This window comes from Amblyraja radiata, chromosome 46 (genome assembly GCF_010909765.2).
Source record: "Amblyraja radiata isolate CabotCenter1 chromosome 46, sAmbRad1.1.pri, whole genome shotgun sequence".
NCBI lineage: Eukaryota > Metazoa > Chordata > Chondrichthyes > Rajiformes > Rajidae > Amblyraja > Amblyraja radiata.
In genome coordinates, this window is record NC_046001.1 from 6,191,849 (window position 1) to 6,207,937 (window position 16,089).

The window sequence follows — 16,089 nt, forward strand, 5'->3', positions numbered from 1 at the left end:
AGTTAAAGAAAATATTTTTTATTAACTCCTCTAAATTTGCACTCCTCCTTTTGTTTCTGAAATTGGCAAATCATTTAAGTATATATTTAGTGGTGATTGGCATTTCCATTATGACCTACAATTCAAACCCCTTGCTTTGGAAATGGCCAAACAGAGTATAAAAATAATATACGACTTGGGGGTTGCAACTGAATGTCAATGAGTCAAGAATGGCATCCGGTAATATTTCTTCCACGTATCAAAGGTATGAGATCCATTGTATGAGTCTCAGAGTCGTACAGCATGGACGCAGGCCCTTCGGGCCAACTCGTCCATGCTGGTCACAATGCCCCAGTACTGCAATAATGTTCTCCTTGATCAATACTGCAATGTCCCCTCCTCCTGCATTCGGCCCTTCCCCTGTCATGAGTGTAAATTCTATATTGTGCAACACTGCATACACCTGCTTTTCATTCAGCCGCGGCTCATTGATGTTCATGTATAAAAGGTTTCATTAGTATTTTTTTTAATCTTTGCAAACTCATTTGGAAATGAACATATTGAATTCATGAATTAAGCAATTTTTGATTATTCCTGCGAGTACCAGCAATAGAAACGGTGAAGAGACGTTTTAACCTAGTTTATATGCACAAAATTCCAATTGGAGTCATTCAATGTTTGTGGACAAGTCACAAATTTAACACAATAACAACACTTTTTAAATTTAAAAAAATGAAGTTTGATTAATCCAGTTCTAGTAAATGTCGAGGTGCAAGTGTAATAAATACTGGCAGGCTAGAGTACCATATGTACTCTGGTGTTAAAATTTGGCAGCTTTCACTCCACTTGGCTTCTGACATCTTGCAGCTGTCTGGTTTCCCTTGCAGTTGAAGGGAATCACTTGAGCTACTGTTACTTTAAAGATTTAAATGTTTATAAATCGAAATTGTGAACATTTCAATTAATGCATGTGCCAACTGTGCTCAGACAGAATTATGCCCCTTTATTTAGAGTCATACAGCATGGAAACAGGCCCAACGGTCCAACTTGCCCATGCCAACCAAGATGCCCATCTACCCTAGCCCCACCTGCCCACATTTGGCCCATATCCCTCTATACCGTTCCTATCCATGTACCTGTCCAAATGGCTTTTAAATGTTATGGTACCTACTTAATCTGACAGCTCATTCCAATATTTGCCAAAAAAGTGTTCCTCCTGTGGTGAGAGGATGCAGAACTGACTTTGCACTTCAGATCTGCATTTGAGATATGCCATGTGAGCAAGAAATGATAACTCCAGGCTTTTTTTAATATCATGGTGGCATCAAGCATTGAGCTATTGTTAAACACCACCTTGTGGCTAAAGGAAGAACGCCTTTAGTTATGGACAGCAAAGAGACCCTCCGTCAGCCCCTTCGTGCTTAAACCACGTGGATTGCAAGGGGAAGGAGAACTTGCTTTGGTCAACTTTCGCCAAATGTTTTCCATATTTTCTCATTTAGCCAAAACCTTTATTCTGCAAATAAACACAATTTCTTCAGGACCCATCTTTGGAAATTTCACAGGCTTAGAAATAATGTTAATCACAATTTTGTATCAGGAAGATTCCACTCCACTTTGATCATGCAATTTCATACATTCATCCTTCTCCACTCCGAAAGTAGATAGCCAATTTTGTTAGTCAACCTGGGAACTAGGTAAGAGTGGACAAGGTAATTCTCTATTACTCCTTCCTTGTGAGTACAATTTTTAAACTTGCAGATTTATGGTGCAGTAGTTTTTTAAAAAAAATTATCACAAATTAAGCACGGCATTATATTATTTTGCTTTTATTTTTTATTTTTAAATGTGATGGTCCCACCTTAAAATTAATATTGAGCTCTTCAAATTGTCCAAAAAATTAATTCAAAAGAAATTATGGATTGTCGTGTTTCATTTATGGGCACTTGTATTCATGAGCAAGACTTGCTTCTTGTTAAGGACATGTAGGATCGCATGCATTGATGGAAGAGGAGCAGGACGTTTTCTTGTGTCCTTGCCAACATTCCCGAGGATGCTATAATACACTACGTGTTAATTTTCCTTTCTCAAAAACAATTTTTTGCAAAATCACAAAAGAATACATCTTTAAGGAGGACTTGCTGATAATTTAAAAGTATTAATGGTGCTCAATAGTATCACAAGGTGCGTAACACATGCACTGCTAAAATATTGAAGCTTCGGGCCTTCAGAACTCACTGGTTGACGAGCTACTAATTTTGTTCACTGCTGTTTGATCGTAATGCTTGTGGTGCGTGCATGTGCTTTTTTTGGCAAAACATTCAGGCAGGATTCAGTGTGATACTTGACAAAGATTAAAAAGATTGTAGTCTTTCATAACGTGGATTTTCTGCAAACAATGTCACTTTATTCATACTTTGAAAAATAAATACCAGAAGATAAGTTTACAAAAGACAAATATCACAATTCAAGCATAAAAGCAAGCTTTTGACACTTTATTACTTTAAAAAGCCTAAAAACTACTTACTCCAAGGCAGGGAACCACGTCAGGATTAGGCTGGGATGAATTGGCATTGACAAAACTAAAACAAAATTGCTACCTAATCACAATAACTATTCACCCATAATTTTAATTTGCAAAGAAACTCACATTCTGCTACTGAAAATGAAAAATACCAGAGAGAAGCACAATGTCTCAACGGCTTTAACATAATGCAGTAAGTTTAGAAAACCAGTAAGAGATGTGAAAGACTGTACAAAGTATTCAATTTTTCTTTTATGTAAAGTACAGAAAGATTAGAGATTGTGTCTTTAGTTCATACTTCAAGTTACAAAGTGGAAAGCAAACAAATAAAAAAGGTTAAGGAATCTGTCAGAGGTACAATTTCTATGGCTCCAGTAATGGGGAAGGCTCACTTCCAGGAATGCACAGTGCATATTATCTCAAGAGTTCAACAATAGAAACGCTCCAGGAAAATATGAAGCAGTATGGTGGCTTCAGCCCTGAGAAATTCAAGCAGTAAATCTGCCCACACATTCACCTCCAGTAGTGTGGACAGCAGAGAGTGTTCCACGATTTCTTCCAAGTCACGAGAAATATTCTAAAGCGCACACACAATGCTGGTTTGCTAGTTGTTATTCATGGTGGTCAATCGTACCCTCATGCTCGTTGGAGCACTTATGCAAGGAAAAAAATTTGAAAATTAAGATGCTTCAGTTTTTGTGCATCTTTTCGCTGATCCAAGAACAGCATTGAAGAGACTTGGGAATATAGCTACCTCCCCACTTCTTCGTCAAAAATGTAATATCATTATTAAAGTCATTCCTGAAAAGAATATAGCTCCAGAGACACAAAGACAATGGTGGTACCATATCAAAATGGCAATATTAATGTCCACACGATATCAGCAGACTATTCAGCCGAGGTCATCACCCAAATCATATCTCGTCACCCGTCAGTGCCATCTTACAATATGGATCATTGTATGATAAATTATGAACTAAAGCCTTGCACAATTTACCCACTCACTAGCTCTGTAGCAGAGGGGTCAGTTTTGATACGCCAGGTAGGACTAAATAAGTGCTGAAGAGCAGATAACCCAGCCAACTTTCCATTCCCAGCACCTACAGTCAACCTAACAATCCCCAAAATCCCTGGTCGAGTCCATCTAAACAGACCAACTAATCAAACCCGCGTAAAAAGCAAATTTAACCAACCTCCTCAAAACAGACACATATAACGTGGTGCTTTTAGGAGGTTAGACAAACAATACGTTGGAACTTTAGCACACATTTAACCAAGACTGCACAGATAAGGAGGATATGTTCGCAAGGAGCGATCCCTACCAAGTGGTTAACACATAGTATGCTAGTTTTGAACAGAAGGTTAGTGGAATTATGTCACCCGCTTCTACAACCTTGGGTGCACCTGCGCCTATGGTCACCATCATAGATGTCAGGTCGGCTTTTGAGAGTGAACTCTCAGAAAGCAATTGGCCCAGATGTAGTCCTTGGACGCGTGCTCAGAACCCGCATGTACAAGCTGGCAGAAGTATTCGCGGACATCTTTAACCTCTCCCTACACCAATCCGAGGTTCCCACTTGCTTTCATAAGACCACTGTAATCCCATGCCAAAGAAAAGTAAGGTAGCGTGCCTTAATAACTGTCGCCCAGTGACTCTGACATCCACTATCACAAAGTGCTTCAAGAGATTGGTCATGGTGCACATCAACCAGAGCCTCCCAGACAGCGTTGATCTACTGCAATTCACCTATCACTGCAACAGGTCCACGGCAGACACTATCTCCTTGGCAGACACAAAATGCTGTATTAACTCAGCGGGACAGGCAGCATCTCTGAAGAGAAGGAATGGGTGACGTTTCGGGTCAAGCCCCTTCATCGGATTATCTCCATGGCCCCACACTCAGCTCTGGAACATCTGGATACCAAGGACACCTAGGACAGACTCCCATTTATTGACTGCAGCTCTGCCTTCAATACTATAATTCCAACCAAACTCATCTTCAAAAACATGGCCCTTGGAGTTGGCACACCCCTCCAAAGCTGGATTCTCTTCATCCTGACACACACCACAATCATCAAGGATAGGCGACAAAACATCCCAAATAATAATTCTCAACGCCCGTGGCCCACAAAGATGCGTTCTCAGTCCCCTGCACCCCCTACATGGCTGTGTGGCCAAATTCAGCTTTAACTCCATTCCCAAGTTTGAAATGACACCAGCGTAGTGGCCGGATCTCAAACAATGATGAGATGGAGCACAGGAAGGAGATTGCGTGCTTAGTAGCATGGTGTCAAGACAACAACCTACCCCTCAATGCTAGCAAGACAAAGGTGCTGGCTGGTTTCAGGACGTGGGGTGACGTACACGCCCAAGTCTGTATCAATGGTGCTGACGTGGAGATGGTCAAGAGCTTCAGGTTCCTTGCTGTAAATATCACCAACAATGTGTTCTTGTCCAACCATGTTATTGCTGTGGCCAAGTAGACCAACACCTCTACTTCCTCGCAAGACTAAGGAAATTCAGCATGTCTCCACTAACTCTTATCAATTTCTACAGATGTACCATAGAAAACATCCTATTCTGAATGCCACTTACACTGTTTTAAATCTGCACTTTCTTTGAAGCTGCACTATTTTATGATGTATCGTATGATTTGCCTGGATAGCATGCTAAACAAAGATTCTCACTGTACCACTACATGCAACAATAATGAACCAATACCAACTGTTCACCAGTGGCAACATATCACACCTCGAATAGCATAAAATTCAGTAAAACAGAAATACATGGAATCATGACATTTAAGTTTGCAAAAAACATTCCAAAAATATCTTGAGTGGAAAGTTAGAGGAAATTAATTGCTCCATGATATAGCAAGTTTGAGTCAAAATATTCTGACACTTGGAAAATGAGCACAATTTTCCCTTACCAGAGATGTAACCACGACCATTGCAATCTTCTATGTCCATTGTCAAAGTGCTGTGCTAGAAAGTTAAAAAAAAAGGGTTTAAAAACCATTCCTGACATGGAAAGAATCTTTCACATGTAACGTTTAAGAGACTCTTAGTAAACTACAAAATCGTCAGCCATCCCAAAAATGGTAAAGAAGTAGAAAGTCGTGGTTGAACTCCTGGTTGTTGCACTGAATTGCTATGTGGCTGAGCTGTCACAAGTTTGTTTGTGGATAACTGACCTATCCATCTTCCAAAGCAACGCACGGACTGTGGAGAATATTTGGGGAAAGACATTAACGGATTTGCAATGATTCATGTTATATTACTGAATGATGGCAATGTTAACCCATTGTCAGAGGAAGGACGAAAAGATTTTCCTCAAAAGAGATTCATCCGTTTATGGAAATGGTGAATACAATGTCTCGGGGGGGGGGGGGGGGGGGGGGGGAGCTTGGGCTGTGAGTGGTATTAGCATCCTTCGTACGGATTCAATTCAAAGCCTCATTACAATTTTTTTTTTTTAATAAGTTGAAATCAAGCTGTACAGATAACCCAAAAGTCCATGATCTCAGATTGGGCGTGTTGTACCGAATCCCAATGAAAGGCTAACTTGTACGTCACTTAAAAAAACATGCTTATCAGACATTTATGCGAGTTAAATCCACATTGATTATACTTAAAACACATACGGGAAAATTTATGCTAATTTACAGAATACTACAGCTTGAGACTACTGAAATTCGTGTTAATAAAAGCAACTCACTCACTTGAATCATTCTACGATGCAGGTGAAAGAGAACATACCAGCTACTGGAATTCTAGATTTAGATCAGGTATGTGTCTCTTCAATCTGGAAATCCAATGGCACATATGTTCTTTTTCACCGGCATTATAGAATGATTCAAGTGAGCCAGTTGCTTTTATTTACACACAATTTCAGTAATTTCAACCTGTAATATTCAGGTAATTGTGTGTCCGCTGACATGCACTATTTAAAAAAAAGTATACCAAGGTTACATGTCAACCCCAGTCAAGAAAAAGCAGTAAATTATATCTATAATACGCAACTCTCATTTAATGATCTCCCCCCCCCCCAAAGGGAACATTAATCAGCATATAAAATTAAATGATCTTCCACAGTTATTTAATGCTTAATCATTTCATTATTCAATCGAGTTGGTGCATATGACTGGCAGATTATCTATATGGAAACTTGATCAAACATGAAAACATTCAGTAACACATCCAAAATTAGTCAATCTTATATAAATTAATTGTTTGAGCAGTTGCAGCACAACCAGAAAGTGACTAATTTTTCCAAAAATCTAAAAAAAAATTGCAGATATAGGAAAGTCTGAAATAAAAACAGAAAACGCTGGAAATATTCAGCGGGTCCGGCAGCATCTTTGGAAACGGGCAGAGCATTTTTCAGATGAAGAGTCTGAATAAGGGTCTGATCATAAATGCCAACTCTGCTTCTCTTTCTGCTGACTGCGAGTCTTTCCAGCAGTTTTATTTAAATTTGGAAAAATAAGTGATCTAAATGGCGCCTTTGAAAATGTTTAATGAATACTAACTCAGATCAAGGGTATATTTTGAATGTCATTTTTTAAATGGTTCAGAGAGTGGCCTCGAAACACACGTCAAAGAATATGTCAACACGTCATGACTCTATTGCAGAGAAGAATGAAGAAGCATCCCCTTTTCAAGTGAACCACATTCTGACAACTAGTTAAGATTTCAACAAAATATCATGTTACTGTTTCAACTTCACCAACATTGCTGCAATGTGGTTTAATGTGCTAAAAGATACACCAATTGAAATACAGGCAAAGGGTATGTTTTCAGGTTGTGGACAATGTGCCTTGAATGTTGAGGGAAGATGTTGCATGCCCTCGTCTCATTATTTGGCATCTGTGCAGTGTAATGCCTATCCACTGCTTGTCAATCTAAGCCTGGAGTCTTGATGTGGGTTGGCACAGGCTATTTCACTTTGAATTAGAACACAAAGTCAGTGAGCAGCCCCACTCTCGAGTAGGATGTAAAGACAGTCTTCGGATCAAACAACTGATGTTGGATGCCAAGGATATTTCCTTGACAAACTCCTATACATATGTCCTGGGAGCACTGGTCTCCATCAACCACTGTCACCTGCTTAGATCAAAATAACTGCAGCCACAAAAGGTTTTACCATTAACCCATAATCACTTCATCTTTGCTGGGCTTCCTGCTGCCTTGATGTCAAGAGTTGCTATTCTCAACTTCTCTGTAATATTCATCAAACTCGTGATGAGCTTATTCAAACCCTCTGAAGAAGGGTCTCGACCCAAAACATCTGAAGAAGGGTCCCGACCCTTTAGTTTAAAACTAAGCTAAAAGACCCAAATGTTACCTATCCATGATCCAAGTCCTCCAGGATGCTACCTGACCCATTGGGTTCCTCCAGCATTTTGTGTATTTCCTTGATAAACCAATATCTGTAGTTCCAGGTTTCCACATTATAAGCTAGTGTGAGCTGGTTATTTAGCAGATGTCACAATGATTCCATTTCATTCACAATTGAGAGAAGGCTCATCTTCTCATTTGGTTGTGTTAAATTAATAACAATTGTTACAGCACAGGATTCCATCATTCTGTTCCCAATCATAGATCATCTTATTCAGTCCCATTTCCTCTCAAATCATGAAAGGACACAAAGTGCTGGAATAACTTAGCGGGTCAAGCAGCATCTGTGGAGAACATGGATAGGTGATGTTTCAGGTGGAGACCTTTCCTCATACTCTCCTGCACTTTGTGTCCTTTCGTGCAAGCCAGTATCTGCAGTTCTTGTTTCTACATTTTGATTCCTATCAAATCATGTTCCAAGTGGTAACCGAGTTTTGTTTGATTGGCTGTTTCCACCATCCTTACGGGCAGAAGTTCAGACCACAAACATGTGTACAAAACATTTCCCTCACATTCTCCACGTTTACCCATGAATGAATGAATTGATTTTATTAGGGACAGTGCATATTAATAAACATTTACATGTAATACGCAAGATTGTAGCCAGTAGCTAATTTCCATCTTTAGTCCCACACAAGGTAAACACATCCCAAACAAGGTAAAAACAAAAGGCAAAAACAAAACAAACAATATGGTTTAGCCTGCAGTCATAACATAGAATAAATAACAAACACTCAACACAGTTTAAAGTCCCAAAGTCATTGTCTCTTCCCTCCTTGCTTTCCCTCTGCGCTGAGGCAATCCAAGCCTCCGATGTTATGACCCCGCCGGGTGATGGTAGGTAAGTCCCATCACTTTGATTATGTGCCCCCATCCTCGAACCACCTGTCAATGCAGATAGCTTTTCTCCAGCCTGCAGCTTGCATGATCACATGCACCATCATCAAATATCCTCTTAATCTCCTTTCCTCCAGGAATAACTTTTGCATCTCAGGTAAAATAGTGTAGCAGAAAATCTTTATTCCTCAAACAAATGATTCTGACGTCAAATGAGAGGACAATTTATCTTCTCACCTTGAGTTAACTTAAGGGTAGATAGAGAGATGTATTGGTTGGTAAGTTAACTGGCTGCTGCAAATTACCCATACAAATGGGATTGCACCGAGCGCTGGCGTCAACTCAATGGACCGAATGTCCCCCTTCTATGTGGTTCAGAAAAATGAAAACTCTGTGAATTAGATCTTTTGTGCAGGGAAAATGATACAAGCTAAATGGTGCAAAGTTTAATACACCATTATCATTTAAATCATTTAGTGATTTGCAAGAGATTTGCCATGAATGATCACAAATTGTTAGATGATTTGCATCACTAAGTGTTTGCCATATGAAAACAGTTTACCATAATCTCCCCGTGATATTCACAAAATTGTTGCATTTGTACACTAATTGCAAATTAAACTCCATGTAGAATGTTCAGGGTAGTACTTAGCAGTTCAAACCTTGTTGTATAAAATAGGACTTGTATTCCTGTTAAGCCACTGAACAGATGAAACAAAAATGCAGTCTCAATCTGAGAGATGTCAAATTGTTGCGCTTTTATTTTAAACATCATATACTTAAATTTATTTTCGCTATCAAATGAATCTCCATTTCCCATTTATTTATTTCTACACCCAGTTTGACAAATTGGAGCTACTACTTTCTCTAGCTTTCGTTTCTCAGCTTTTTGATCTTTTTACCTATAAGACAGATAGATGCTCTCACTTTCAAAAATGTGGAGTGCATAAAGTTTTCTATCTGGAGGATGAGGGGTAAGGAGTCTAACTAATGAGCCACATAAATACATACAATCAACACATTGAGCTTACATTTTACTAAAAAAATATCAGAATGACATTATGAACATCACAATCAAATTAAATGTTATAAAGGGGGGGGGGGAAGGCATGAAACACCGCAAGCAAAAGCATTTTTTAAATCTATACTAGCAGCATGGGAACTGGATTTTAGGTATCAGACAAAAAAAAACCTTGGAATAACTGGTTTCAGTCACCTGAGAATTACTCGATGCCAACTCTTGAACTGAAGTAAATTGAAGGTACTTTTATATTTCACGCTCCTGCAGACCAGGTCACGGGAGCCCAAATTTGTGATCGATCTCTCCTCATTTACATTGCTAATATCAGCTTCCTCCCCCACAGGCAAAATCACAGACATAAATTTTCATGGGTCTGTGAATCCATCAGTGGTTTAAGGAAGGCAGTTTATGCAATGTATGCTGATGCAAAGACAGATGGCTATAACCCAAGTGAGGGAGAGGGGGGGGGGGAAATGTCAAAGTGTCTTGATTGTTCATCCACTAACAAGGAAGGAAAGCTGGATATAGATCACAAAACATGTTTGGTGTTGTCCAAGTGATGTATGGTTGCAATCATTATGTTGTACCATTTCAGGGGAACCACAAATTCATTCAGTTGATGTGTACAATTGTTCATGGAGCAACTCTCAGTAACAAGGGAAGAGAGGCCATGTGAGTGGTAGGGTGTTTTGTTTAAAAGATAGGTGCAAACACAATTAACTATTGAATGTAGAGACACTGAGAATATATGAAGAGTTCTTGTTCTGTATATATTTTTTTATTCTGAATAAATTTCGTTTTGGGGGAAAAATAACACATTATTGGACATACGCTGGTCAGTGACAGTTAACTATTTGCAACTTGAACTTGATTGGTAAACCAATCGGAACAGTTATTCATGCCATTTATGAATCATATTAAAACAAATCTGAACAACTCCATTAGTTTAGTTTTAGGTTTATTATTATTGTCAGGTGTACAGTGAAAAGCTTTTGTTTGCATGCTATCCAGTCAAAGACAATACATAAATACAATCACGCCGTCCACAGTGTACAGATAAAGGATACAACATTTAGTGCAAGATATAACATTGAAGCCCTATTAAAGATTGTTCAAAGGTCTCCTGTGAGGTAGATGGGAGGTCAGGACTGCACCCCAGCTGATCAAAAAATGATTATAAATCAAGGTTTTATGCTCTTGACCGGTGCCTCAGGTCAGCTGATCAGCTGTTCCTTGAGGTACCAAGGTCTAAGCGGAAGCTCAGAGGGGATAGAGCCTTTTCTGTTGCTGCTCCGGCACTCCGGAACACCGTGCCGTTGCACATCAGACAGACCCCCTCACTGTCCATCTTCAAATCCTCCCTAAAAACTCATTCTTATTCTCTGGCTTTCGACACTGGCTGAGACATTGCTCCTGTTCTTAGTGCTTTTAATGTCTTTTAATTTTTACTGTTTTTTAGTCCTTCGTTTTACGGTTTTTAATGGTTTGTAATAACTTTTTGTCCATGAGTTCTCATGTACAGCACTTTGTGGCAACTGCGGTTGTTTAAAGTGCTTTATAAATAAAGTTATTATTATTATTATTATTGCATTTGTCTGGTTTTGTTTAGACTGTGCTCAAAAGTTCAAGCCCTGCTCCAATGCAGTTAGAGAGCAGAACCCACTTTTCAAATGAGATATTAATCTGGGGTCCGAGAAAGTATATTCCCGATTCACTTCAGTGTATTGTGGTGGGTAAAGTAAGGGGATAGAAGAAAAATGTAGAAATGCAAATTTGATCAGAGCAAGGGGGGGGGGGGGGGGGGGGATAAATAAAGAGAGAAATAAATGACATTTCTTTCAATGAAAAATATCCTTTCATGCAGACTACTTTAATACCCAGCCCGTTGAGAGCAAGTTTAAGCGGGGATCTTAAGCAAAGATGTTCTGCATTTGAATTTGAAACACTCCACTGTTGAAAGAATCAATACAAACTACCCAAGTTTGTACATGAATGATAACGACAGTGGAAAGCTACATATAAAATACTAATGTAGGTGCTTTATCTTCACACCATAACACTGTTGCTACCCTGGATAAGTGAAAAACAGGTTTTCACTTTGGAAATTACACGTACCAGATGGATTCATCCTCAAGTAGAGTAAACATTAACTGATCAAAGATGGATTAAAATAGATACATTTACATCACACTACGAGCATTCCCTGTAGTTGGCACTGAATGGCTTAGTTTTACAAGTACACAATAAATGCAGATTCCAAGCTATTAATTAGCTACTAAAAGCAAAATATGAAAAACTATCAATTTCAACCAAGGTTCCAACCAAATACACTTGCACTTGGCAAAATTTGAATCCAATTACTAACTTGCTAGAATGGGCCAATTCAGCACGATGACTTAAGACTTGCTCTGTTAACAGGTTTAGTACAGACCTTAACTCTGTTCCAGATCCAATCCGTTAACATTTAATCTCCAATGAATTTTAAAAAGATCAGGCTTTCAATTAAGCTGGGCCAATAGCAAAGTCAATCAGAATATAATTCAAATCAGTGGGTTTTCGTAAAAATATAAAATTAGAATTCAGGGATCAGTGTTAAATTAAAATCACAAAGACGATGGAAACTGTTTAACACTGACATTATTGGAGGCTGTGGCTATTATAATTTTAGTAATAACTACACAACAAACACAGGTGAGGAGTGGAAATTAGTTTGTAAAGTAGCATTTGTAAAGTTAATTTTAAAATGAATCATTCTTACATCTTTTGACCAAATTATGGACAAAAGATAAAAGTTCAGATCTGAACTGAATATATATCAAATACAGAGAATGCACAACTGTGAAAGGTGGCACTCCTCGAATTGAAAACATTTAGATAAAATATTCAGAACTTACAGGGTTACTATGAGAGTTTGACATGTTGACTTGTCTCTTTGCTGCTGTCGCACAATGGATACTTTTGGAGTCCTTGTGCAATGTGCCGCAGCTCCAAATGCAACAAGTGACTTTAAATGAAGGAGCTGAATGGTTATGAAAACTCTACGTAATTTGAAGGCTGACTCATTCCCTCTCTCGCTTTTCATGTTGCAAATTACTCGATGCAAAGAGTGTATACTTTGGTCTCATTCCATTTAATGGAAATGTTTTTGCTTTAAAAATAACTTTAGAAAGAGGAGAGAAACATTTAGAAACAAAAGTGCTAGATCCATAAAATATACATTTGCATCATATGGCACTTTAGGCACCAATCCATGCACCTTGCATGAGGAAGCACACACACAAAATCTGGAAATGTCACAATCTTAAACAGCCCTCAGTGCTAGGCGAGTATTAAATGGAATTGTTACCTTCTGTGTCCACAAGGACTTGCCATTTTATCGCAAAATAGCTTAGGAGACCTGGTTCTTACTAAACAGAAATTCCAATCTATTAGCGATGTTCATGAATTATAGTAATCCTTTGCAGAACATGATTATACTCTTAGTGCAACCCTGGTGTGAAGAGAAAATCCATTAACAGTTTAACAGTGAAACCCTTGCTTAGTCTTCCTGCTAGTTTCAGTGTTTGTATCTTTTTGTTATCACCTCTTTCACAGCCAACAATAGGCCATTCTGTGCTCCACCTTTTCATGATCAGCGGTGCCGGCTCCGATTTGTTCTGTACCTTTTCATACCTCTAGTTTCTCTCTTCACCGAGTCTCAGTCTGAAGAAGGGTCTCGACCTGAAATGTCACCTATTCCTTTTCCCCCAGAGTTGCTGCATGATCCGCTGAGTTACTCTAGCAATTTGTGTCTATCTTCGGTGTAAACCAGCATCTGCAGTTCCTTTCTACACATGTACCATTGCATTGATTTTTCATGGCATAAAATCTTCAGATTCTAAATGATACAATTTGTTTGTGACGCTGTGTACAAAGTTTCAAACTCACATTCTATCCATTGCCACAGCAACATCCATCTCTTGCGCATTGAACACTTTATCCCCCAAAGTGATGCCAACTTTATCAAATTTTCCTTATCCCAACTTTCACCAATATCCTCATTACTAGCATCCCAAGCACAAAGTTCAAAGGTCTCAAAAACTCTGCTGCCCGTCCCAAACCATCATACTCATCAAATGTCTCATTCTTTGCCATTTCCACTGGCACCCAAATCCCTGTGCTCATTCAAAAGAAAGTCAGTCATTGCCTCAATTTTCTGTTGCCAGAACCCCTTCCAGTCTATGTCTTGGGCTCCTTCTATGTTGATGTTCCAAGGAAGAAAACTGTCACAATCAATTAGCAATAACAAGATTTGGCCCAAAGAGTATTTTTTTTCCTTCCTCCTTGCAACTCAGCAAAATGAAGGAGCTGATTCACCACTTTAATATCCATCAAATTGGCTGTAGGAGTTTAAGTTATTAAACACTACATGTGCATAACAATGCTTATGCTAGAAATGAACAAATATCAATTATATTTAAGAAGTGCAAACTGAATTACAGCTGCATTGCGGTTTCAGGATTCAAATACACTCAACTGAGAGTTTCCATATTCATCCCATCCGGAGGACTGACTTTGATTTGAGTGTATTACATTTAAAAGGAAAAATATGGAGTAGAGAAATTCAGAGGACTCCAAATTATTACTTCATCATTCAACCAAGCTTCTCTGCATTATAAGCTTTCAGAATGAAGGCAGCAAGAAATATCTTTCAGCAAGAGATCTTTTGCAGTTGTCATCTACAATGCAAAGCACTAAAAAGGTTTAATTTTAAGAAGAGCTCTCATTCATTCTGTAAAGCCCAATTTTTTTGAAGCTACTAAAAAGGTACATCTTTAAAACTGCAACGCTTTGGTTTCAGTGTTTAAATGTCAGCTTCACCACACCACACTCACTTCATGCTCATTCCATGACTGAGGGGAAGTTCCAGGTGAAGTTTATTTTTGATTTAAATTTTGAATCCATTCTTCATCAAATATCAGATTAACAAAAACGATTTTACTCTTAGAATAAAGGTGAAAATTACTCACCGGGATACAAATTATCCAATGCTTATGGAAAGGCAACAGTAGTACAAGCAAGTAAGCTGTGCTGCATTTCTGACATATAGAATTACTTGCACGCAAACCTTTTTTTCAAATCACATTAAATTAAGTGAAACTGCCACATTCTGAAGATAAAGAAAACTGGTTATTCCAGTTATAGTGGCACATACATTTACCATTAGATCAGTATTATTTTACTCAATAGAAATTTGATAGGAACAAGTGGAAGTGTCAGAGGGAACAGTCTTGCACTCCTCAATCAAGTCTCAGGCATATGTGTATTTCTTTCAATTGTTTTTATATGCACAACACTGCCAGGACAATATAAAATTCAAATAAACTATTTTACAGTCACTTAAAGTGTTGAATCTAATTGAATAACAGCCTTACTTGGGTGTCTGTGCATTGTGGTTCCAACTCAATGGCTTATGTTGTACAGGTTTAAATCTGATAGAGATTTCTAGTTAGAGTGCATGGAACAAATTCTATTTACATCATGCACTGCAAAGATTAGACGGCATCTCTGAATATCCTTACACAAGTCCGCAATAGAAAGAGGGAAAACATAGGTAAAAGGCTGTCAAAGCACAGACAGACAAAAGATTTTCTCAACCCGAAACGTCACCCATTTCTTCTCTCCAGAGATGCTGCTTGTCCCACTGAGTTATTCCAGCTATTTGTGTCTATCTTCAGTTTAAACCAGCATCTGCAGTTCCTTCCTCCACAAAAGGATTTTAAAGTTGTCTCAGAGACAGAGAGATGGCAAGAATGATTATACATTTTGGAAGGGAGTTACAAAACCAAGGCCTAAGAACAGAAATAACTTTCACCAATGAAAAGCACATTCAGTTTTGGAGCCCAACTGACCTAAAGAAGACTCAAATCTGCTCAAAACTTTGCATGTCTTGAAAACATTCCAATAATTTCAGAAATTACAACCAAAACAAATTTTAGAGCGACACACCTCATAATCCTCCCTTTAAATAAGATGGATTGCAAGAACGTTTATCAACCAAAACAACGCTGAGAAATAATAGTGCTGCAATTGTAATAAGGCAACACAAAATGCTGTCATGTTTTTTTAATATAATTAAGAATTCTTTCAAAGCTGACCAGTTATACCGGCAAGTAAACCTGTATCTCTTAAATAATCATAATCATACTTTATTAGCCAAGTATGTTTTGCAACAAACGAGGAATTTGATTTGCCATAGAGTCATACCAATAAAAAGCAACAGAACACACAAAATACAATTTAACATGAACATCCACCACAGTGACTCCTCCACATTCCTCAATGTGAT

General features: G+C 38.4%; 1 protein-coding gene across 3 annotated transcripts in view; it reads right to left on the minus strand.

Moving 5' to 3' along the window:
- Positions 1 to 16,089, minus strand: part of ikzf4 (IKAROS family zinc finger 4) — a 94,172-nt gene that overhangs the window by 48,031 nt on the left and 30,052 nt on the right. For all 3 annotated transcript variants that reach the window (XM_033015842.1, XM_033015841.1, XM_033015840.1), the window contains exon 2: positions 5,434 to 5,488. In XM_033015842.1, coding sequence (XP_032871733.1) covers positions 5,434 to 5,473 — 40 coding nt within the window. In that variant the 5' untranslated portion in view covers positions 5,474 to 5,488. The remainder of the gene's footprint in view (positions 1 to 5,433; positions 5,489 to 16,089) is intronic.